Source organism: Amblyraja radiata, chromosome 10, assembly GCF_010909765.2.
Source record: "Amblyraja radiata isolate CabotCenter1 chromosome 10, sAmbRad1.1.pri, whole genome shotgun sequence".
In the NCBI taxonomy this organism is placed as follows: Eukaryota; Metazoa; Chordata; class Chondrichthyes; order Rajiformes; family Rajidae; genus Amblyraja; species Amblyraja radiata.
Window position 1 is genome coordinate 15,222,292 of NC_045965.1, and position 26,114 is coordinate 15,248,405.

The 26,114-nt window shown below is 39.9% G+C and overlaps 2 protein-coding genes across 5 annotated transcripts in view; both read right to left on the minus strand.

Annotated features, from left to right (window-relative positions):
* Positions 1-3,007: 3,007 nt before the first annotated feature.
* tor3a (torsin family 3 member A) lies at positions 3,008-14,962 on the minus strand. 2 transcript variants are annotated; one of them, XM_033028153.1, is made up of 6 exons: positions 14,502-14,956; positions 12,097-12,219; positions 10,100-10,365; positions 9,028-9,203; positions 5,836-5,960; positions 3,008-4,733 (listed from the first exon to the last, which is right to left on the minus strand). In XM_033028153.1, the coding sequence occupies exons 1-6, from the start codon at positions 14,665-14,667 to the stop codon at positions 4,486-4,488; spliced, it is 1,104 nt and encodes a 367-aa protein (XP_032884044.1). In that variant the 5' UTR covers positions 14,668-14,956; the 3' UTR covers positions 3,008-4,485. The 2 variants fall into 2 exon arrangements, with proteins under 2 accessions (XP_032884044.1, XP_032884045.1); XM_033028154.1 differs by lacking the exon at positions 12,097-12,219 and having other exon boundaries at positions 14,502-14,962.
* Positions 14,963-19,342: 4,380 nt separating this feature from the next.
* Positions 19,343-26,114, minus strand: part of edem3 (ER degradation enhancing alpha-mannosidase like protein 3) — a 66,216-nt gene continuing 59,444 nt past the window's right edge. For 2 of the 3 annotated variants that reach the window (XM_033028156.1, XM_033028155.1), the window contains one exon: positions 19,343-24,243. In XM_033028156.1, the coding sequence (XP_032884047.1) occupies positions 23,744-24,243 (500 nt within the window). In that variant the 3' untranslated portion in view covers positions 19,343-23,743. The remainder of the gene's footprint in view (positions 24,244-26,114) is intronic. The other variant, XM_033028157.1, reaches the window with a different exon arrangement.

Sequence of the window (26,114 nt, forward strand, 5' to 3'; positions counted from 1 at the left end):
GTTTAGAGATACAGCATGGAAACAGGCCCTTCGGCCCACCGGGTCCGTGCCGACCAGCGATCCCCACACATTAATACGCTCTAGGGACAATTTTTACATTTACCAAACCAATTAACCTGTACGTCTTTGGAATGTGAGAGGAAACTGAAGATCTCGGAGAAAACCCATGCAGAACACAGGGAGAACGTGCAAACTCCGTACAGATAGCATCCGCAATCGGGATCGAACCTGGGTCTCTGGCGCTGCATTCGCTGTAAGGCAGCAACTCTACTGCTGCTCCAGTTGTCTGTTGCCACAGTAGTCATGAGTAGATTCTATCAGAGAGTAATTTTCCAGTGATGTGTTTTAGTGACATCTAGCACCAGGGCCTGTTCGGTGATTTTTTTTTTGTGCTGGGGCAAATGCAAGGCAGCCATGAAATATATTAATCTGACCTAAATAATTAATGCAGAGGCAAAGAATAGACGCTACTTCAAATGTCCCATCTTAAAAAAAAACACGATATCCCCATTCAAGTGCCTTTAATGCAATAAATCCTTACTGATGCTTTATCAAAAAAAATTTGACAATCAGCTACTCAGGAAATTATGAGACCAGATAACCAAATGCTTGGTGAGAGGCTGAAGAGAGGGGACAAGGCATGGGAATTTAGGTGTGGAATGCCAGAGCTTGGTAGCTGAAGGCTAGGCTGGGAGATGGGGGAGGGTTGGGGTATGAGGAGGCCAGGAATGGAGGAGCACATATTTTGGGAGGATTGTTGGATTATAGGAGGGGACAAACATGGGGAGAGCAATGTATTTTTCTCACTAGTCTTACCTGTGACATTCAAATACAAAGAATGATTTTCTTTTGGTTATATTTTAGATTGACGTTTGGAACACGCAGTTCTGTTTTTTGCCTTCAGGCTCAAAGCAACTTTAATAAAAACTCCATAAATTGCAGGATTTGGGAATGACGTGAATATTGGAAATGCCATGCAAGCCAGCTGTAAGAGGACCGATGATCCATGAGCACCACACCATTGCTGGGAGCAAAGAAATATAGGCTGAACTTTTACTGAAATAATGAGATTTTCAGCTATTCTTCATTTCTTGATAAGAATCAAGTTAGTTTGGCAAACTATTAACGACAGCGCATGAACACATCCAGCCTGCGGTCAGTCACCAGTCCCAGGGATCACTACAGATGAAAAAAATCACATCCATTTTAAGAGATTTTCCATTTTTAATACCTCTTTAATGGATCCTGTACCTAAATTCTCTTTTTTCTTGAAGCCAATTGTGGCTTTTCTCTTATCATTTCTCCTTAGTGTTTGGGAACTGGCCAATTCAGACCTTGGGTTTCCTTCCACCATCATTAATTATTGTATTTTCAGCTCTGTGTCCGCAACTATAGAGTTAATTCCCTCCCTAAACTGCTCTTCCTCCCTCTACTTTGAACACCTGACCCTACAGCTAATCTTCTGCCTCAACTCCTGTGATGTGCCCTGGAATATTTTCCTGCACACTCCACAGTGCTGTGGTGAGGTATTCTTTTTTCTTGCGACTGAGGAAAATCACTTCTCAGTTGTAGATTCTCAGTCCATGGTGCTTTTGTTGACAGCTGATCAAAACAATCCATTGCTATTTATCTTATGATAGCCTTTAGTAGATTTTGAAAATACCTATTAAAATTCTCTCTTCTTTCACTGGCCTGGTGTATGTGAATATAACCCTGTGCATATCATTCACACATTAATATACTTTAAGATTGTCCATCTTTAAAAAAAATAAACAACTCCATTGCGTTTTATTGCTGCAGATCATTGCATCGTTTTGAATGAGGGGATATTTTTTCACACAGAGAGTGGTGAATCTCTGGAACTCTCTGCCACAGAGGGTAGTCGAGGCCAGTTCATTGGCTATATTTAAGAGGGAGTTAGATGTGGCCCTTGTGGCTAAGGGGATCAGAGGGTATGGAGAGAAGGCAGGTACGGGATACTGAGTTGGATGATCAGCCATGATCATATTGAATGGCGGTGCAGGCTCGAAGGGCCGAATGGCCTACTCCTGCACCTAATTTCTATGTTTCTATCAAGTTGTAGTTCCTAGCCATGAAGGTAATGGTCACTATATATGATGCTCAGGACCAGGAGTGCTGTGATGTTTATATTCTTGGTTATAGATAAACCAGCTTTCACACATTCACATCCCAACACCAGGAACTATCAAAATAAAATTGATGGTAAACTCATAACAGAAAAAAAAATGGCCATGAAAATTGCTTAAGCCAATATTTTGTTTGAACCAGTTAACTTATTTTCCTTCCTCACTCTGCAACCATTTATGAATGAGCAAACCAAAGTCATGTTTGTTAATGCTCTGAAGTTATTTGAAATGTACTTCTATGAATGTCTTATTGTGAGGATGGTTATGAAGTTTGTTTTGATGCATATTCTTTGGGGTGGGGGACAGGGAAGATAAGCCTCAGAGAGTTTCCAGTTGCACGCACGCCTAAAATCTAACATTAAACAAAATTGCATTTTCTTCTGAGGCTGTATTGGTTGTCATTTTAATTATGGATAAAATTAGGGTTAGACTGGAAAACAGGATGAAAATGAACCAACTAGAACCAAAGGGTGAGAGGGTGCATTGGTGATAATGGAGTGAGAGTTTTACATTTTACACTATTCCTTTCCAATCAAGAAAGCTGAGCTTCAGCCTCCTGCAGCACAAAGGTGCATCAACACAGACCTTCCTATTGTGGGACAACATCCAATTGCAGCTGGTTTGACACAAAGTTTAGAAACATGGAACACCAAGGCACAGGAAGAGGTAAACCAGCTTTACTCACTGAGTACCACAGTTTTATGGGATGAAATGGCTAGCATTTGTGGTTTTGTTTGTAATCCACTTCATTCTCTCCAACTCAGCCACTTATGCAGGAGAAATATTAGAAGATCTTAAGCACGTAGAAGAGTATTCTGTCTTCAAGCGAATAAAGGAAGCTGAGCAGAAAACAAACTAAATGTTGTTGCATCTTTTTATTTGTAAGCACTTTGTTTCGAAACATTTTGTATTGCAATTGAGCAGAAATTATGGTCATAAGCCTTCAACTTGTATCAGGTTAGTACTTTTTTTTTCCAACAAATTATCACAATCGGCAGGTTTTACAAAATGACCTTGGATAAACGTTGCCTTTGTTCTCCAGACAAAGTTGTCTTATTCTTTACTCTCTACGGCTGCTTCAGTTCTTCCTTCAGTATGTCCCTTCCCCCCTCTGCCATTGTATTCACTCACCTGTAATCTCTGACTGGACTGGTACACCATCAACAAATATGCCAGAAACAATATTCTGCATGAGTTATGACTTGCGCCAGTGGATCTATCATATTACAGGTTCAATTAATAAGTTTGTCAGCAAATAAATCTCAATCTTGTTATACAGTTGTGAAAGGAAAAAGATTTAATCTATTTTTATTGCTAGTTTCTTTTTACATTTTTACTTGTTGTGAATTTCATTTGAGCCATTCTTGAAATGAATGGATTTCAAAAAATTGAAACTATACTAACTATTCCTTTTCTCCAGAATTGCTGTCTGACATACTGAGTTTTTGTGTCTATCTATACTAACTATGCACTTGGCCTCCATTTTCTTATGGTACTTGCAAGTACCGGTGACTGGCTATGAAATGTTGTGTATTATTGAGCAATGCAGATACAGCTGTTTGAAAACGCCCAACCTATTGCTACCATTTTGCTGAACTTATTGCAGTAGTGGGTTTGCTGGGCTGTATTGATGCCCATTGTGTGAAGTTCAAACATTGGGACAACTCTTCCTGCACCCGTTTTTAACAGCAGGATCATCTTGCACTTGTAGTTTCAGCCCACTGAGAAATAAACTAGAGAAGGTGACATTAATGTAACACTGTTGCTGAACATGGTGATATGGGTTTTTGGTATCTTTGGTATTTTGTGATAACAAACGTGGCTGAACTTCACCCAATTTCAATAATATCCAATGATATTGCATTTATTACTTCTGACAAAACATTTTATATTTCAATCTCACTTTACGTAGATTAAATTTGTGGTGTTGAGGTGATGGCCACTGTCAGATATGTATGGTTGTAAAGCAGCTGGACTGGTGCATAGAAACGTATACAATGAGAAAGTTCCATAAATTATATAATCCTGCCTGATATTTTCATTCTCTACAAAATTCCATGTTTGCATATCAATGGAATTGCAACATGCAATAACAGTGAAAAATGGAAAGTATGGACTGTACTGTTTACAATGGTGAGGGTGCAGACATGTTTCACCAGGAAGTCAGGAAAATGGAAGGCAGTTTTCTTCTTGAATTCTTAAAGGATATTTCTTCTGTTGCTCGAGTCAGATTTGTCTCTTTGAGCTAGAGGGCAGTAGCTACTGTTCAGTGAGGGATGGTTTCTTCTAGAGGGAGTGTCATGGTCTCTAGGAAAACATGTTCTTTAAATGTTATGCTTCAGGGTAGAAAGAAATTGACCCGCTGGGAGACAGATTTACAGCCTTGTGCTGAGAATAGGTATTCCTCCTTTGGAATGTACAGCATTCCCTTCGCCACTTCATCCAGGATGTCTATATTGTATTTGATTCCTCTGGAATGTAGAGCATCTCGCACACATAACTTCACATGCTTGTACTCCAGAGGCAGGAATGGGATGAAGAAGTCAATGAGGTTCTCAGCCACAAGTCCACTCTGTGCAAAGCCACCTAGAAACAGACAAGAGTTATGACTGCTTCAATTTCATCATTAAGAAACTTTTAATATTTGAATGCTAGAGTTACTGAGCTTGGAGTATTTTAAAAATATTGATCCTCATAGTAATGTTCCAACATAATGTTAATGATTGGCTCGAAGGGCCGAGTGGTCTACTCCTCCATCTATTGTCTATTGACCACATTTCTGATGTTGACCTCCCCTGATATTGAGAATATGCATAAAAGTCACCACATTAGCTTTGTTTGTACATTGCTTTGAACATAGTTAATTGATAGCCTTACTGTTGATGAGTATTCAGTCTATATTTGTTTCTTCCATCAGGTTAATGTTAGAGGCCTTAAATAAACCATCTCTTTTATTAACTGATACACCCTTACAAGCCATTCTAACTCTCCTCCAGATTCCCTACTTTCTTGTTCTGTTGAAGGTTGTATCACACATACGATGCCTTTGAATGTTTCATTCCAATGCAGCGTGGTCTCTGCTGCCCATTCCACAGAGCTTCATAACTATCCTAATTTTCTCTTTTTTATTCCACTTCTTCCTACATGGGTTGTATTATATCCCTTCATTAGTAGGGCATGGAATATAAGAGCAAGGGCACTGATATACAACTTAAAAATGTTAAGGAAGGAACTGTAGGTGCTGGTTTACACTGGAGGTAGACACAAAATGCTGGAGTAACTCAGCAGGACAGGCAGCATCTGTGGAGAGAACGAATGGGTAATGTTTCAGGTCGAGGCCCTAAGTAATTATATGTGTAGGTCTGGTCCACGGGAAGGGTGTGATTGCACTAGAGAGGAGGTTCACCAGGATGGTGCCTTGATGGAACCTCTCAGCTATGGGAAGAGATTGGATAGGTTTGGTTTGTTTTCCCTGGAGCTAGGAAGGGTTGGGGAAATCTGATCGAGGTGTACAATACTACAAGGACCATCGGATGGTGTAGGCAGATATTCTCGCAACATTTGTGATATTAGCCAGGTTTTTGAAACACCAAAGGTATAGATCACGTCCTAGAAAATGTGATTAATATAAACTGGTACTTGTTGGTCAGCATACCGTGGCCCAATGTGTAGCTCTAAATGAATTTACCTTTTGATGTGGTGACTTCTCTTCGGATCCGATGTTCCAAGTCTTCCATGGTGATCTCCTCTCGGTCTCGTCCTGCTTGCCAATTTTCAAGCACCGCCCTGTTTATGGAACTTCCTCCAATATTACTAGAGAGTGCAGGAATGTTTGAAAGAAATTAGTATCTGATAATATTGAACAATTAGGATTACACCATGGTTGTACATTAATTCGGTAACAAGTTACTAAGCCCAATATGATTATGGCATTGAATCCATGAGTTTATAGAAGTTACTTAGTTTCTCATTTTAACATTCTATTACAGCTGGCTTTAAATTTTATAGTCGATAACTGGGAAAAAGGCAAAATAACAAAGCACTTAAAAAGAGCAAGGTCAGCACTCTTCAAGTTCAGTTTTATAGCCGACATCCCTCTTATTGTTCACAAATCCATTGATGCTGAAATTGTAATGTGTACCCACAGCTCTATGATTGAGGGAACATAAAGATTCACAATCCTTTGAGGAAAGACATTTCTGCACCTCTGAGGCAACCATTTATGTCGAAACCTAGAACTCACTTTTACCATGACACTCATCTTCAAAGACCCTGACAAGGATTTATGGTAGTAATTTTTGCAGGAATTTTCAGATTAGCAAGAACGATGCATCACTTCACACTGCTCAGAGTCCAAACCGCGTCAACAAGATGGAAACTGTGGTTAAACGGCCAAATGTTTTCACTTGTGTCTGACTACTATATTAATTTGAACTCTGCAGATTTACATCTAAAAGCCAATAACTCATCATGAATTGTAAAGGTTACTGCAAATTGCAGTGCTGTACTTGTGCCCTCCTTGGATAGAAAATTAACTCAGACCTTGACTTTCAAAATAAAACTTTTTCATCTGACGAGACAAAACTCAGTCACCTGACAATCTGCCCTTAGGACCCCCTGTATAGTTGCACAATACGATGTGTATATTTTCTTAACCTCCAAGGAATATTCGAGGAACAAGTATAAAATGCAACAGTAATTAAGAATCTAGATATTGATCAAACTTCCTCTAATAATTCTGAACCTTTTGAATTTTGTAGTCGGCAGGGCAGTACTCTGCATATCGCCAACGTGGACAATTTTACATTTTTATCAAGCCAATTAACCTACAAACCTGTACGTCTTTGGAGTGTGGGAGGAAACCGAAGATCTCGGTGAAAACCTACGCAGATCACGGGGAGAACGTACAAACTCCATACAGACAGCACCCGTAGTCGGGATCGAACCCGAGCTGCATTTTGCTGTAAGGCAGCAACTATCGCTGCGCCACTGTGAATTGTTGGGAAACTCAAGCCTTACTTTTTGGCTTCTATCTGTAGCTTGTGTCTCAAGAGCCATTTGTTCTCCCATTGTGCCGAACCTCAATGCTTTAATAATCCCTAATCTTAGCTTTGCACCCCCAATCAGTTGATACACAATAATAATGTCTTCAGCCCCTACCTTTGTTCACATTTCCTTGATTAGTTTTTCTAATTTTTCCCAACTCCACCATGTTACCTGCTTGTATCTCAATCCTTATCCTAATCTTTAGTGTGTTTATTTACCATTTCCACTATACTCCTGTTGTTTGAATTATTGGCTGTCCCTACAATCTTCCTCAACATTGTGCAAGGACTGAAATGATCCAAGTCAACTGCAGTCTGCACATTCCTCCAAGGTTTTCTTTGGTTACAGCTGGATATTCATCCCATTCCACTTGTCTACATTCCTAAATCTGCTTGTTATCAGGTTCTTGGAATTTGTTGCTTTGACTGCATTTTTAGACATAAACTCTTTATCTCTGTCCAATGCTTGTTCCCCTCCCTGGACCTTCTCTCCCATCACACACTGATATGAGTTAGCTAGGTGCATCAATGTTGTGCTTCAGTCAAATACCTCACTCACTCACTCTCCCTATCAAGAGTCTTATGCCCCTGTCCCACTTAGGAAACCTGAACGGAAACCTCTGGAGACTTTGTGCCCCACCCAAGGTTTCTGTGCGGTTCCCGGAGGTTTTTGTCAGTCTCCCTACCTGCTTCTACTACCTGCAACCTCCGGGAACCGCACGGAAACCTTGGGTGGGGCGAAAAGTCTCCAGAGGTTTCCGTTCAGGTTTCCTAAGTGGGACGGGCATTTGGGTCTGTTTTCCTGCACTTGATTATGGGAACTCCCTCAGCTGCTGCTGCTGGAGCTTTCTTTAATTAATTGGAAGGAGTTATAGTTGGCTGAGACCAAAAAAATAATTAAATGTGCATCCAGCTGAGTGCCTGCAAAGAGAATATGGTCTTAACCCAGGTTATCTAGGGAGCACGCAATCAGTTGCAATATTATTGATCGGAGTAGTTCCACATGTACAGTTTTTTTAAAATAAGGTTGTGACATTGAAACTTCACTATTTGATCTTTGTGCAACATTTACCAATAGCGAGTTTGATTTGAGTTCGCAACTTCCAGTTATCAGGGTTGAGAGCTGTCCAGAAATATTGATTTTGTGCAATTCTGAGTTCATTCGGTGTGATTTTGTTAACTGTAAAAGTATAAAATGAAGATTTGGCTGGATTCACGGCATAATATTGCAGACGGCCTTGTCATTCAGTTCTGGCACCCACCGATCCATGTTAAACATCTAAATCCCAGACCTACTTCTATGAGCTTAGGAGCTACCATGAGCTGGAATTACCATGAACCTAACTCAATTACACCCGAACATAGACTACATTAACCTTAACTGCAGTTCTGAAGCCGAGGTCACATAGAGACCACATACTATGTGACATACAGTATCTGGGAAAAATATAATAAGCTCAAATATAATAAATAAAAATAATCTTTAGTAGAAGGAGGATTAATCTTGAAGCAGTACTTTGCTCACTTACTGCATATACAGATACACATACTTGGATACGCATGAGTAAGCAGATGCCTTATGCTTGCAAATACACAAGGAAAGCAGCTGAATATGCCACAGTTAGACCTAGAATCTAGGAACGATCTCTCTTGGACATTGTTATTACAGCAAGGAAGCATTGATTTTGACAGTCAATTGGGTTGCTGCCAATTAAACTTACTATCATCTCAAGTTATTTTGCTAAACCTTTGCTCCAGTAGCTGTGACTAATAGTCCTGCCTATTTTGTAGTCTGCAGAATGAAACAGCTCCATGACTATTTAATTTGAGATTACCTTAAGAAAATAAACATTGACTTTCTGAAGTCCACTCCATTCACATGATCATAGTGGTCAACGTAAGGCTTGATGGCATCAATAAGGCCGTCGTGCAGCTTCTCTGCCTCATCGAAAATAAACAAAGATTGTTGGCATTGTTGTACAGCTGACAGAATGAACTGCTGAAGCTGAGTCTGAAGAAAGAAGAAAAATAGCCATGAGGATTCTGCCTTTATATCAATTTGAGATCAATTCTTCCTTTTTTGCAATGCTGCTTACTCTCTCCGCATGCACCCTGATGCGGAGATGAATTCAGGTGATCCAGTTATAATACAATAGTTGCATTGCTGAGAAACCACACGTTACCAAAAAATTATCATGTCAACGGGGATAAGAGGTTGGGACTCAGGGAGTTTGAGACTCGCAATTAAAGTTATTTTTCCTGCAAGGTTTTCAAATACAAATGTCTTTTTAACGACTACAAACATATTTTTATTACTGCAAATTAAAAATACAAAAGGCATTGTTACATTGTATAACAGAGTATCAGTGCACAAGTGTAAATAGTGTAAATAGATTAACCTATTTCTCCCCCATCACCTACATTCTTTCTTCTAGCTTCACAATTCGTATATCTTCAATCCTTTGACCACATATTTTCCATGTTTTTATCTCTGACCTGTCTACCATCTGCCTATCAAACAACCCTCCCCCTATCATCTGCATCAGTACTTCTTCAGACTAGAGTCTGGGGAGAGGGAAATTAGATATATAGACATAGAGAGATATAGAACAAATGAATGAAAGATATTCAAAAAACTAACAATGATATAGGAAACAGGCCATTGTTAGCTGTTTGCTAGGTGAGAATGAGAAGCTGGTGCAACTTGGGTGGGTGGTGGGGGGGAGATGGAGAGAGAGGGAATGCAGGGGTTACTTGAAGTTAGAGAAATCAATATTCATACAACTGGATTGTAAGTTGTCCAAGCAAAATATCTATTCCATGCTGCGAGGGTGAGATTCAGCAGATAAAGCACAGAATATGTCCGAGTGGACTGGATATCTAGTCAATCCCCTCAGCGTGACTTACCTTGTAAACATCCACCAGGCTGGCGTGTGGAAAGTGGAAGGGAGCGATATAGAAATGCACACACTCGCTTCTTAGTCCATCTCGGTACAGGTTGTCTGCTATCATTTTTGCCACAAAATTCTTGCCTGTACCAGACCAGCCATGAAAGGAAAGTGCCAATGCTTTCTCCGGGTTTTTGTTTGCTACGAAACCTTTAACTGCTTTCACCACAACTGCCTTGGCCAAATGCTGTCCATGTAATTTTATCTGCAGGTCGTAGCTAAGACCTAATTAGAAAACACAAGACCAAATCTTAAAACCTTTCAATATTTACTCCAGAGTTGCACCATTGTTTAACTAAATATATTTTTCAAAGCAAGTGTGAGAGGAGACAAAATAACCGTGTCAAATCCCACCATTTGCACCTTTGTCTTCTCCACTTATCACCACCAGGCATGGTCATCATCACTTTTATTTCCTCCTCGCTCTCTCCCCCCCCCCCACCCCCACCCCCCGGCCCCATTTGACTCATCTGCTATTCAGCCCTACTCTACCAGGGTGCACCTACCACTTTCAAGCTCTTGCCCATTATCACTACTTACTCCCTCTTCTACACCTTTAGTCTGAAAAAGGGTCCTGATCCAAAACATTGTTTGTTATTTCCTTCCACAGATACTGTCTGACCTACTGAAGTTTTCCAGCATTTTGTTTTTTGCTCTAGAAACAAGGAATGGTTTGTTAAGCCTCTTGTCTGCTAAAGTTCCTGAGTGGAATTTCAGTTATGTTTAACATAGTATAGATATACCATAAGACATATGGTTGGCATAACACGGGGGTGGCACAGTGGCGCAGCGGAGTGTCAGAGACCTGGGTTTCATCCTGACTACAGGTGCTGTCTGTACGGAGTTTGTATGTTCTCCTTAAGACTGCGTGGGTTTTCTCCGGGTGCTCCCATTTCCTCCCACGCTCCAAAGACGTAGAGGTTTGTAGGTTAATTTGGCTTCGGTAAAAGCTGTAAATTGTTCCCAGTGTGTAGGATAGTGCGAGTATATGGGGATCGCTGGTCGGAGCGGACTCAGTGGGCTGAAAGGCCTGTTTCTCTGCTGTAACTCTAAAAAGGAGCAGAATTAGGCCATTCAGCCCATTGAACTTACTATGCCATTCAATCATGACTGATCTATTTTTCCCTCTCAACCCCATTCTCTTACCTTCTGTAACCTTTGACACCCTTACTAATCAAGAACATATCAATCTCCGCTTTAAAAAACTGTATTTGCCTGCACAGCCATCTGTTGAAATGAATTCCACAGATTCACCACCCACTGACTAAAGAAATTCCTCCTCATCTCCATTCTAAAAATACGTCTTTTTATTCTGAGGCTGTGCCTCTGTTCCTAAACTCTCCCATTAATGGAAACATTCTGTCCACGTCCACTCTATCTAGGCCTTTTATTATTCAGAAGGTTTCAATGAGATCCCCCTCATCCTTCTAAATCCCTGCGAGTCCAGAGCCATCAAACACTCCTCATACGTTAACCCAATCATCCCCAGGATCATATATCTCTATAACGAATCTTCACCAAATACCTTTTCTGGGAATAAGGGAATGAGCCAGAGAATAAAACCTTCACCAGTCAAACCCCATGATCAGGCAGCATATAAATGACAGTTCAGACCAGTGGATCAGTAAGTGAGAGATGCACAGTTATGTCCTGGAGGTATTGGCAGCATCACAGCTGAGTATCAGCCATGTACATTCTCAGTTCCAGTCCAGCCCAGCTCACCGTGGCTGCATAACCACTCGAGCTCTCAGTGCAGACTATCAGTGTGAAACCCTGCCCCAGCTTGATCCTATCCCTCACATGTTCTCAAAATAGGGGACTTGCATTCAATCTGATATTAACAGAACAGAATCAAAACACATACACTTTAAAGTTGTGAAGATTTTTACTGGTCAGGTTTATTGAATTATTTCCTCCTATCCTATAAAACTGTAAATTAATCCCCATTCAACAAACCTGTAATGTTGTTGATGAGCCGACAGTCTCCTGCCCCACAGCACTCGTGCACACTGCAGTACCAACTCATTATCTCCTTATAACTATCCTGGATCAAGAAGGACCAGGCCTCCAACGTGTTTGCTAAAATAAAGGGGAAAAGGTTTTATACCAGACCAATAATGAGTTTTTTAAAATAAAATCTTTAAACATCTTTTAAACCTTTTGATGTAGTAAAGCAGTCGCATATACTAAAATAACAGATTCTCTTGCATGAAGCAGCATTATCTGATGTTGCAGAGTGACAACTAGAAAATATCCAGGTGCCGTGTCAGCTTTGTGTTACAGGAGGGATTGTGGTCTGCTTGCACCATGCATTGTTGAGCAATGCTACGAATGCATTCTGCCGCTCTGCTACATTCACACGCCTGAACTCTCCTTGTATTTATGTATGATCACTGAAACTTGCTAACTTCAAACTGCTATTAAAAAATAAAAAACTACAGATGCTGAAAAATCAGAGAGAAGGGTGGAGAGAATAACGGAAATGACAAGGTGGTGTGCCACAGAGCCCAGATGGTACAAATGTTGTTGGTGCCATCTCAGAGGGTGGTGAATACTTGTTAGATATGCATGATCAGTCTGATTGTGTCTGTGATGCATTAGATACTTAGGTGGACTCTACAAAGGAGAAATCAAATACAGATTGGGTAACTGCTTTGCTCTAGTCTAATCAGTCTGCTAGGTTATCACTTTCATTCTGCATCCAACTCCCACTCTGACCCTGTCTTTAGCCTCTTTCTATTTCAACATAAGTTTGAAGAACAGCTGAAACAAGGAACTGCCGATGCTAGTTTATACAAAAGGACACAAAATGCTGGAGTACTTCAGCGGGTCGGGCAGCATCTCTGGAGAGTGAGAAGCGTTGGATTGAGTGCAGATACCTGAAATCCAGGTTGGGGCAGTACTTGGAACCAGTGCTGGAAGTTACAAGGCACGCTAGCGTTGCAGGCATCAAAGGTGGCTGTGGTAGCAAGTCCATGTCACAACATGGTCGGAGAGCAGGATAAATCAGTGGGGGAGCAGGGAAAGAGGGTCTCACGGAACTCCTGTCAGAGAGAGGTGGAGAACTTATTCAAAGTAGGCATACCTTGAGGAGATTTCACAGTGGAGCTGTCAAAATGTAGAAGAATCCCAACCCAAAACGTCACCTATCCATGTTCTCCAGAGATTTGACACAATTGCACTGCGGTAGAGTTGCTGCCTTACAGCGCCAGAGACCCCAGTTCGATGCCGACTACAGGTGCTGTCTGTTAAGAGTTTCCTGTACAGAGTACTCCCTGTGACCACATGGGTTTTCTCCGGATGCTCCGGTTTCCTCCCACATTCCAAAGACGTGGGTTTGAAGGTTAATTGGCTTCTGTAAAATTGTAAATTGTCCCTAGTATGTGTGTAGTTTGGTTTAGTTTAGTGTTAGTGTTTGGTGTAGCCGGTGCGGACTCGGTGGGCCAAAGGGCCTGTTTCCACGCTGTCTAAAGTAAAGATGCTGTCTGACCCGTTGAGTTGCTCCAGCACTTTGTGTCTTTTTGAAAGACATCACCTCACCTTCCAACTCAGCATTTTGTAGCCCTCAGGACTCAATATTGAATTTGACTACTTCAGAGAACCAACCTTTCCCTTTGCTGTCAAGCTCTTGTATTTTTTTTTTCTTTCTCTACAAATTCAAATACCTGTTGAGTATTTCCAGTATTTACTGCATTTATCAAAGACAATTGTCGATGGTTAACTACGCTGGATGAGAAGAGCTGCAGTTCTGGTGCCACATTTACAAGTTGACGTGAGGCAGCAACAACAGAGGCTGGGTTTTCATATCTATCACTGGAAATGTAGCAAAGCTCAGTGCCAGAGGATTAGTCTCATGGGCTTTAAAGTGCAGCATGCCCCTACGTGGAATCTGTGCCCAGGAAAGTGACAGAGGAATTCAATGCAAGCTTTAGCACCTTAACAACTGGCACAACGAGCATGTTATATATTTTTAATTAACAATGAACAGGCCAAACATATTACAAGGTGTCAAATTGTTTGAATCATGCATTTCCATGTAAAATATCAACTGACCGACAGACTTCACTACCTTGGAATCTCTTGATGTGACTTCCTTCAAGATGTGTGTTGTCTTTTAACATTCTCAGCTGGATCTCACCACGAAACGTCACCCACTTCTACTCCATTTCATTTTGTGTCTATCTTCAGTGCATTACCAGCATCTGCAGTTCCTTCCTACCCAAATTTGAATTATTCCATTGCCAGGAATTCTTACACATCTATAATTTGCTCCTAAATACACCCTTTCTCACATAAACCACTCCAATTAATTTGTAACTGAATTCCGTTCTTTTCCATAACATCCTTTGTATTTTACTCACCTTTCTTTGAGAAGTCTGTCAAATGTTCAGTCTTACAGCCAGAGTTCCAGATTTGTCCAGGAATAAAATGAAAAATCTCTGAAAATGTTCCCAGCTGCTGCTGGATCATGTTTCCCTTCGCCCTTTGCAACCACCAGCAGAACAAGAGAAACCACTGGAGATTCATTAAGGACGCAGCAAGTGCTGAACAGCAGAGGTTGGGGGTGGGATTAGGGACAGGAATAGAGTAGCAGAAAACTTTCACTGCCTAAGTATTTCACTCTTGGTTAATATTTAGCTTTACTTCACATTATTGTCCACGTGGACTGTCACAATCAGGCTGGTGACCTTAACAAGCCAGGCAGTCTTCCAACTTATTGAAGCAATAAACTAGTGTTTGAGGGAAAAGAGACTTCAGTCTGGGGCAGAATACAAGTTTCTTGATGAACTCTGAATACAGCGGCATCTTGGTGGGGAGGAATTATTGATTTTCGGGTTGAGACCCTGCATTAAGATAGTGTGCGGACTTGGTAGATAGCCTGTATTATGAGGGGAAATGGCAATACAGGAGGGGAGGTGTGAAGGGGGTGAAGTTCTCACTCCCTCACCTTTTGAATTTTGGAGTCTGTTCAAGCATTAAAAAGAAATCTAAATTTCCATTATTCACTTACTCTTACAACTTACTAATGCAACTTTCACTTACTTTTCAGCAGGATCATTAAGCAGCTATCAGAAGTGGGCTTCCATCTGTTTTCGCTCCCAGAATGCCACATTTACCGATGAAATTAGCAAGGAGCTGTTTACATGAAATCAGGCAACTTTTTGTGTCAGTACACAGTGTCACAGGAGGATGTCAGTTAACTGTTCTAATTCATGAGCTGCACAAGACACCAAGTGTGACTAAGAATGTGGGTTGTGTTCTTTGTAACTGATGGCATGTGAGTGGAGAGCAGCAGAGAAGACAGCGAGTCTAACATCATGGAACAGATTATGTATATTCTGCAGTTTAAATGGAGAAATATTCCCATTGATGTGAATATTGCACAGAATGGGACACATCACATTGGATGGTACACATTTTGGACAGTAGCTAGGCCAAAGGAACACTTGCTGCTAAGTATTACAATGGAGCAGAGCTTCAAGGAATACATATTACATCTGGTATTTTCCAGCTAAACATGTAGGGAGATGTCAGTGTCTCCTAAAGCTAAATTCAAAAAACATGTTTGCCTTTGTTGCCGATAAGGCTCCATTCTGCAATTCAGACACAAAAAAGGCAGTTGGCCCATCCAAGCTCCAAATGATTCTAACAAACGAGATGCATTTTAACAGGAATTCAGTAATTTCATGGTCAGATAAAACTTCAAGATTCACCTCATCCTGGCAGCCTGCTGTCTATTCAGCAACTCTTACAGTTTTCATCTCCTTGCTCTATCCACAACTACAACTTGTGTTGCTCGCTTTTTGAATGCAAGAACTACTTCTTGAGACCCAACCATAATATTTGATAAATTTTGATTTCTACATTCTGTAGGACAAAAGATTTTAATTTCCCAAATGTGTAGGAAAGAACTGTAGATGCTGGTTTAAATCGAAGGGTCTCGTCTCGAAACGTCACCCATTCCTTCTCTCCAGAGATGCTGCCTGACACGCTGAGTTACTCCAGCATTTTGTGTCTACCTTTAATTTCCAAGATGTTCTCAATATTAGTGATTATCTCATACACCTCCAAGGCCATCTTTCAGACACTTTCCCCAAGGTTGAAAAGCCTGCCTCGGATTCCTTCCTGCACAATCATGAATCTTATGCTTTGGTAAATGGACCTGGATGCCAATGGTCAGTCAGCGCATGGACAATCTGAGCGTAACTTCTTCCGACCTGAATGTTGCTGCTTTGTTCAACATGGGTCAACATCCTTTTAACTTTAGTGTTGCTTATCAATTGGGAATTATGAGCATCATTCACCAAGGCTCCCATTTCCATCAACATCATTCTCAGCTTTTTATTTGTTCACTGAACATGAGCATTGCACGCAAGGCTTTAATGCTAAAGAATTTGTGTATAAGGATCCTCCAACATAGTACGTCACCAAGTTGGTGGGCCTAGAGTCACATATAGGGCAGACCAGCTAAGGATTGATTCTCCACATGGTCCTGGCTGATACTTATCCCTCAAGCATTATCACATTGGCCTGTATGGGATGTCCCTTCCTCAAGGATTCTAACAAATGAGATGCATTTCAACAAGATTTCAGTAAGTTCACAGTCATTCCAGAATTACTTGAATTTAAATTTCCCAGCTGCCATGCCACATATGAATGGTCTAGATAATACAGTAACACCCACCATGCTACTGCACTCCATTGATGAAGCATGCACACTAAACCTCTCCTATGGGCCACTTTTTGTTCCAATATAAACCACTTCACATTTGTCCTTAGTGAATTTCATCCTTCATTGCCCTTCCCATTTGTAAATGTTGTTGAATTCATGGCAAAAATAATGAGCTTGCAACTTTAGTTTGTTTAGAGATAGTGTGGAAACAGGCCCTTCGGCACACCATGTCTGTGCCAACCAACAATCACCCTGTACACTAGTTCTATCCTACACACTAGGGGCAATTTACAGAAGCCAATTAACTTAAAAACTTGCACGTCTTTGGAGTTTGTGAGGAAACCGGATCACCCGGGGATAAACCACGCGGTCACTGGGAGAGCGTACAAACTCTGTACACATAGCATCTGTAGTCAGGTGGGTCTCTGGTGCTGTTAGGCAGCAACTCTGCAATTGCACTGCCCTTATGATTCTACTGCTTGGAGGCCGGCTACTCAATGGGACCCAACTACAGGCGGTGGGTTCAGGTCGGATCAGGCCATCTGTGTAGTCTGATGAGTCATTCAGGTTTGGGTCAGGTGGGACCATGATGTGCTGGTCCAGTTCTATCATTTATGCAGGTCAGTATGATTCGCTTTGTGTTATCGTAGGCACGTTGCTGTGTGATTATTATATTTGCAGCCATGGTGGGGTTGGATTGGGTATGGAAACAGTTACAAGTACTCCGGGTTGGATTAGTGAATTAGGACTAGGTTCCATTTGCATTTTAATTTTACATCAGAGCAGATCTCAATGACAGTCCCGCTTAGTCTGTATCAGATCCACATGCAACTGATCTTAGTCTGTATCAGATCCACATGCAACTGATCTTAGTCTGTATCAGATCCACATGCAACTGATCTTAGTCTGTATCAGATCCACATGCAACTGATCTTAGTCTGTATCAGATCCACATGCAACTGATTTGCACTCCGCTTCTGAAAAAGTGACAAATGCAAATTAGAAAGTGATCGCCTCAGTGAAAGTTCTCGGCCAACAAACTCCATTAATTAATATTTGCTTTGCTTTCTAAAGATCACATTTTTGTCATTCATTTGCACGATTTACCATAAAAACCCTCCCAGCTACACAATTAAGAAATAGTCTTTCGATTGCAACTTTGTCAAAGGCCTTGGTAAATATGAGAAGATGGGCATATCACATAATAACTCATGAAGGCATTTGTGAATTACTTGCTCAAAGTCAAGGTGGTGGCTTTCGCAAGGTTTTCTCTTCCCAGATCCACTTTAACTGCTGTTTGTGAACTATTGTGAAAATCTTCCATTTTATTCTTGCTATTTGACGTCATTATTTTTACACTGAGCTGAAGTATGGCTGAACGGCCTGCTTTTGCCATTGGACTTGGCAAAATACCTGATACTATTAGAGGAATCGACAATGGGCATGACTGCCAGGAAAACTTTCCTGCTCTTCTTTAAAGCAGTGCAATGGAACCTTTTCGATCCATTTCAAAGAGCAAATTAGTTCACACTTCAGTTTAACGCCTCTTTCTCAGGAGGTTTGTACTATATGCGCAATACCAAGGAAACGGTCTAAAGATGAAAGGCAAAACTTTCAGAAGGCCCACATCTGGTTAGCCATGATCTGTTAGCTATGATTGGTGAAACTTGGAACTTTCTCAAACAATCATCTATAGATCTTAGGTAGACAAAAATGCTGGAGAAACTCAGCGGGTGAGGCAGCATCTATGGAACGAAAGAATAGGTGATGTTTCGGGTCTAGACCCTTCTTCAGACTAGTAGGGTGAAGAATGGTCTGAAGAAGGGTCTCGACCCGAAACATCACCTATTCCTTCGCTCCATAGATGCTGCCTCACCCGCTGAGTTTCTACAGCAATTTTGTCTACCATCGATTTTTCTAGCATCTGCAGTTCTTTCTTAAACATCTATAGATCCTAGGTCAATTATGAAGTAGTTGAGTTGAGTTGAGTTGAGTATTGTCCATGTACCGAGGTACAGTGAAAACCTCTTTTATCGTAACAAGAGAAATCTCCTCAACGCATTCCCCTCCCCCCCCCCCCAACCCCATCCACAAACCTGGTTATCTCCTCCTAAATACTCCTCAGAGTAGCAAGCACATCTCCATACATACCTTTCCTCTCCACATTGCCTCTAAGAATCCAATCTCAATTTCCCTATTTCTGGACGATGTCTTTCACCAGCTTGGTATCTGAATGCATGCTGTTAACATCCAGGACACTGAAGGAAAATGTTTTGAACACATTAGTTCCCAGCATTTTAGAGGTTTTTGGTGATACCGGTTCATGCAACTGTGCGTGAGACATAAGAAAATACACTAAATGTACATGCTTTGTATCCAGAGATAGCGATTATGATTTTTTACGTGTTTTCAATGCCAAGTGAGTATTGGTCAAATTTCAAATAAAATTCTGAAATCTGTAAGTTTGACTTAATTCAAATATTAGGGTATCCTTTCTATTGTGAATATTTAGATCAACATATCAGAGACTTTATTATATTTACATTGATTTATTAAATCTTTACAATCAGAACTAATCACAGTAATCAAATGCAGAAATATGTACAATGATCATATCTACAAAATTAACCAGATCCTTTTACATCACAGTTTACATTTTACAGATGTCCATTTTATTTACAGGGTTTTCCTGTGGTGCATAACCAACTTATGTTATTGAAAGACATGGACTCAAGCATCCGCTGTGCAAATTCTACAGTCTGATTAACACAGAATGCCCCAACCATAATGAAGGAACAGGTCCCAAAGTTAAATTTAATTTCAATTCAAATTAAAATCTCTCAGAAAAGAAAATACATCTATTTTTTTTAGTACTGTACTAAATTCCCCTTTCTTAAAAAAATAAGTTTTACATTTTGAATGCCTTGTTTGCGTATTTTTAATGTTGACATGAAACTGACATTTCTCATGTGATTTTAAACCACGGTGATGTGGAAAAAAAAATCTAACACCACCAAATGGACTTCAAAATCAATGAGCTCATGAATACATATTTTCAACACAGCATCAGCCAATGAGTTGGAGGTGAATAGACCATATGACACAAAATAAGTCTATTGAACAGCAGGTCCTCACTAAACAGAGAATAAGGAACAAACTTAAGCAATGTCTCCCCGTAAAACCAAGATACTTTCTCCAGGAAACATGCTCCAAATGAATGATTGTTTGACATAGGTTATTTATTAAATCACTTGTTAAAACAGTGTGGTCGCCAAGCTTAAGTGACAGTAGATTTGTCGGATAATGTTCACTTTGCCAAACTATAGCGTTATCATCAATTGCAGCATTAAATAACTAAAATACCTGCCACTGTAAATCCAAATACAAAATAAAATATGGGAAACGCTCAGCAGCATTAGTTGAGAGACAGAAACAGTTGATATTACGAAAAGCTCTGCTCGACTTGAAATATTAGTGGCTTTCCTTTCCCCTCTCTAAAGGTGTTGACTGACATGCCAAGGGGCTTTTGGCATTTTTCTGCTTTTTATAAAACCAGCAATTAACTTTTAATTAATTAAGTTCTTTGGTTTGAAAGTTCAATAGAGCTCATATATGCCATGTAAAAGCCTGCAAAACAATCCTACACCCTTTGAAACTTTTGGTTGAGAATGGACATGTCAACATTGAACTGCTTTGTAAATGTTCAGTTAATATGGTAAATCATCTGAAATATTATCATAGCCGTTGCACGCTCCCCATGATGCACAAAACACAGGAACATATCGGCATATTGCTTCACCATAAAGTCAAAAAGTTGCAATGCAAAGGCAATAAAATTGCTTACTTATCTTCCTCTTCCAATTAAAACTAAATACATTTTAGTTCCTAATTTTTTCAGTTAATGATTCAGCAATTTAATTATTGCAATTGCACTTAGAGTTATTCAATCTGGACCGTACAGAAATAGCTAACTTAAAAAAAAAAAAAATCACTTTCTAATAATCTTCTAATAATTGCAATATTTGGGTCAGCAAAGTAACAGCTAAGTGTACACCTCCACCATTCAACAGCATATACGCAAAAGCTCTCTATATCTGCAGGATACCTGCTCCAAATTATAGTGGAATTATGAAATTTAACAGGTTTCAAAATGTGTCAACATCAATCATAATGTTATATAATAATGAACAGTAATATACAGCATTCTTAGACACTGAAATTATACACAAATGGTGGTTTATGGACACCATCATTTGATACTGAAAAATAGTAACATAGAGATTTTCAACTCTGTGAAACAAGAACCCAGCTTTCAGAATGATCCTGTGCAGTCTTATCCTTTGAGAACTGCAGGAGCATTTCTTCACCCTGACAAAAGTACAAGTTTTGAGTGATCAAGTATCTGAACAGTAACGAAAATGTCTCTGATAGTGTGCGAATTAGGCTTATTAATGATTCATAAAGATGTGCATATTTTGCCATGTGCTAAGATCTCAGTTCATAAATGATGCACATTGCCTATCCCCAAAAAATCTTAATGTACTCTACATGACAAAGCAACAACATTAAACATCAGAAAACAATGTTTGCCATATAGATTACATTCAATATTTTTGAACTAAACTCCAAATACTGCTAACTTTTAAAAATGTCAAACATTCTTTGAGTTTGGAAAAAATGAGTAGCAGTTCAAAAGTGAACTCTAACATTTCAGGATTTTCTACCAAATGTATTTTCATTGCCCCAAAGTGTAACTGTTTGCAGAGGATTATAAAGGTTGTAGAGTACACTGAAGTACACGGATATACCAGTGTACTCTGTATCAGTAAAACTAATTTGTTAGAGAGGTGAAAATAGATCCAGGAAACAACCTTTTTTTAAAACAGTAAATCAATATTTTCTTTCCTCTCTTCACACCTTGGTGGGGATACACCCTGCAAGTGCTCTCCAGTTACTAACCCTTTATCAAATAACTATTTCCTAATGGCATCCAGTCAGCGCCAGGTAGTCAAATGACCATTGAACATCTGCGTGCCTTTGGTCAAACAAAAAGTCAATCCAGGTACCTGATGGATCAAGGCAGACATTCTCCTCAAGTAATACCAACCTGATGGACTTCCACATGGAAGAAGCATCCTGGCTGATGCTTCTTCTCCCTGGACTAGCGACAATGAAATCAACTGGACTATTGCAACTGAACTCAACTGATTCGGCAACACAACTGGAATCTAGATGACACTACTCAGTAGCACACAAGACTGAACACTTATTGACCAAACTATGTTATCCAAAAACATAGTAAGAGAACAAGTAACAAGTAACTTCTATTTATATAGTCATTTTAACGCAAACCTATGTATATATCGACTTTAAGACAGTAAAACATCGCAAGGCACTTAATGGGAGCACAAATCGAACAATTACACATGTTCAGCAATTAATTGTTTCTAGATTTGGGATAGTGTTGCATCACTATGAAGGGCATTTAAAGTGGTGCAAATGAACTACCTAATCCACAGCACCGCATCCCACAGCTATTAGAATGGTAGGGCTATATGATAAATGATACTTAAGGAGTTCCATCAAATCAGATTGGAAAACAGATTAAAATTCTATGGATCTACAAAATAATGCTTAAAGGAGGAAACATTCAACAGGTAAAATTACAGAGGAAAGTCTCTGACAGATAAATATTCCTGCAGATTGCACACTAATCCATAATGTTGTGACCGTCTGAAATGGTTCACAAACATTAGGCAATTTTTGTTATACACTAGTATTGGGCTTCCCCAAACTACTGGTCTAAAATTCCATTGCGTACTCCATGCCTTACACAATTCAATTAATTTTTTTATAAAACATAAAAATACTGCTGTTATAACTTTCATCCAAAATGATCCTAGAAATGATTCCTGTTTACAGTATTAACTAATGTAGAGCTGCTGCTAACCATAACCTTTTTACAAGATCAACCCTGTCATCTGATCTCAAATCTGTAACTGAACTTGGATTCAGCGGCAGTTACTCAGTTAACAGCTATCGGGCAGAAATATTTACTAAATGGACAAGATTTGAGAGATCTGATATCCACAAAAGGGTCAAAATCAGTGCCCCGGCAGTCGTCACTTGCTTGAATGCTGCATATCATTTGCTTGAATGCTGCATATCATTTGCTTGAATGCTGTTATCCCTGCAACATATTTAATGGAAGATAGCAAACTTGTAAAGGTTTAGGAGTGGCATGGGGGGATATGGTCAGTCAGGACAGAACAAAATAAAAATTAGTATGTAGTTATTAAATTATTTAAACCACAAGTTCCAGTGTCTGACAACACTGGATCCCATTTGAGATAGTGCTGAAAACACCTCATAATAAATCTCATTGCTGCAAGCAGTTTTGTCAAAAATGATTTTGTCTGATGAAAAGCAAAAAAGAGCTAAAATCATATTTCAGTAATTATAGATATTTTTAAAATAAATTAAGCAGCTGTGTGTTTTAATCTGGCGATTGGCGGTCAGCTTGTAATCATACAGTGGATGAATGCTACAGAATGTTGTGGTTTTTAAAACCTGCAGTAATACAATAAGATTAGTTTGCAACAGTGAAAGAGTGTGCGTGTGAATGGATGAGGGAGGGAAAGGTAGAAAATAATGCAATGCAAGTTCTCTCAACCCTGGCACATTTCTCTCAGCCTGAGGTTTGCTGTTTCAGGAAAACCATTTATCGGAGAGGCATCTTTAGATGAAACAGGTTGAAGAGATGGTCAGTAAATTGTAGGCCCTTCTCCACATTTGAAGGTTGATACAAATCAAAGAGACAGATCGGCACATTCTTCCAGTTGTTCAGGGAATGTCTCTGGGCGCAATTACACCCGGTTCACCTGGGGGGGGGAAGGAGGAAAATCGCATCGTACAAATGTATGACCGCGGTCATAGCTCATCCTTATCCATCATTTCAAAGGCGTCTATCTCTTCCTTCCAGTCTGATAACAAGGAATCTATTGTTCGAGCCTCTGTCTCTTGACTAATATTTGGACTGGACTCCTGCTCTACCTCATTATCAGTCTCTTCATTTTCCTGATCTGAAGACTGAGCACTAGATTCCTGGTCATCTTCAAAGGTCCCTTGACAACCTGTCCTTTGCATGTCCTTGTCTTTGCCATCAACAGTATCCGAGGATGTGTCAGTAGGAGTTTTCCTTGGGTTCTGATCAGAACCACTCAAAATATCCAAAATTTCGTTACGTAGTTGCATCTTTGCATCAGACATGATTGACTGACCACTGTTATCATTCACTGGTTCATCAGCTTTCCAACCGCTTGGGATTTTAATGTTCAGTGCTGCTTCTCTCTGACATTCATAAGTGGCCGAGCTTGGCTCCCTGGACTGCAAGACTTCGGAATTCCGCTCTGATTCTTCCATACCCGGATCTAAAAAACAAGTGTTAGAATATTTTTAAAGATTACGCTGCATGGATAATTAGATTTGTTAACACAATTCCCTCTGATCATTTGCAATTATGTGTAAAATTGTATTTAATTGGTGTAAAGAGCTCTTCTTACATGACCAATCATTGCTATTCTAAACAATAGAGCAATGAATTTTCAAATGAATCAGGTACAGAATGATCATAACATAATTTCTATAAGATATTACAAATTACCAATGGATTGTTCATAAACTGTATTTCATCTCAAATCAACAGTTGACTTTTAACAACTTTATCTTTACTGTTTGGATGACAAACTTGAAGTGACTTAGCAGGTCATGAAATGGATATGTCTTTCTCATGAGAATACACGTGAAAACATCCAACTTCTAAATAATAAACGTTATTATTCAGGTAGAGGCAGATGTAATGACTACTTATGTAAATGAAGGAATAGCACAAAAAAAAAACAGGAAGGAAATATTATTTCCAGATATTCCTGTGGCTTCAGTTTGTAGTTAATCGTAATTACAGTTCACACTTATTTCCTCCATAGTCATCATAGCCAAGCTACAACCACTTTGATGTCGTTACCTCAACAGTGTTAAATAGACAATAGGTACCTGACGCTAGGTCGTCTGCTAAGAGACTCCTAGGTCTTTGCACTGCCGAATTTCTTAACTCACCTACTTTAGCTCATCTTTCCTCAAAACTTCTCTTTCAACGTGTTTCCACGCAGACCTACAACACCATATTCATTGCCATTCCTTGATCAGAATATCTCCAGTTGTGGCACTTTCCCATATTATCAATCACATTTCAGGCCATCTCATATTACCTCCTCAGAACTCCATTCATTTCAAACTATTTCCTTCCAACCGCTAACACCCGACCAAAAACTGTCCCCAAACTACATACACACACCACACTATTTTGCCAAAAGTAATGCCAACATCCACAACCCCAGCACATCCTTCACTCTGTCCTCCAAGTTTACATCAGAAGCCCATGGATTTATTTTTCAACATGATCGATACCATCTGTCCCTGACACTCCCCTCCTTTCCCTTAATTCCCCTCACACTACTGGCTTTTTCTTTTCTCCACAGATACTACCTGCTGAGTATTTCCAGCATTTGCAGTGCTTTTTCTAGATTTACAGCATTTGTAGTTTTTCTGCTCTTCAATCAATGTTAATGTCTCCCTACCAGAGCCCAAACCCACATATTTCTCTTGTATCCCTTCCCCCCACCCAAACTATTTACCCCACTTCTGCTTTAACCAGACTGTGTTTGGTAAATTACCAAACCAAACCCCTGCAGCCTTGACCCTAGTCCCAAATTGTTCACCAGTTCTGGCTCCCAAATTTGCTGATTATTGTTGATGGTTCTCCTAGGACACTGCCTCCCTACCCTTCAAACCAGCCTTCTTGTTAAAATCCTACCCTCAATTTCTCACTTGTTGAAAAATGCAGATCTGTAAACTTTTCCAATTAAAACTGCTTGAATTTGGCATCACTTTCCAAACCTCCATCGTCGTACTTTGAGATTTCTTCCTCTTGGTTTTTTTGTCTGATACTATACCCGTACATCTAGCTGCAGCCAGTGAATCTCTTCTCCTCCGCCTCCTAAACTGATACTGCTAGAATCATCAAAGGCCAAACCGTATCATTTTCATTTAAATCAACAGCATGAATTTGAATGCCGGAATTAATTATTCCTGCTCCCGACCTCCTATTTACTACTGCTATGGACAAAAAGGGAACAAGGTTTAAATAATATGTCTTCCTTGAGATGAGGAAGGAAAGCTGAATGGATAGTGGCCCGATAGCTGTTATTACATACATTTGTGCATTTGCTTTCAAAATGATTTC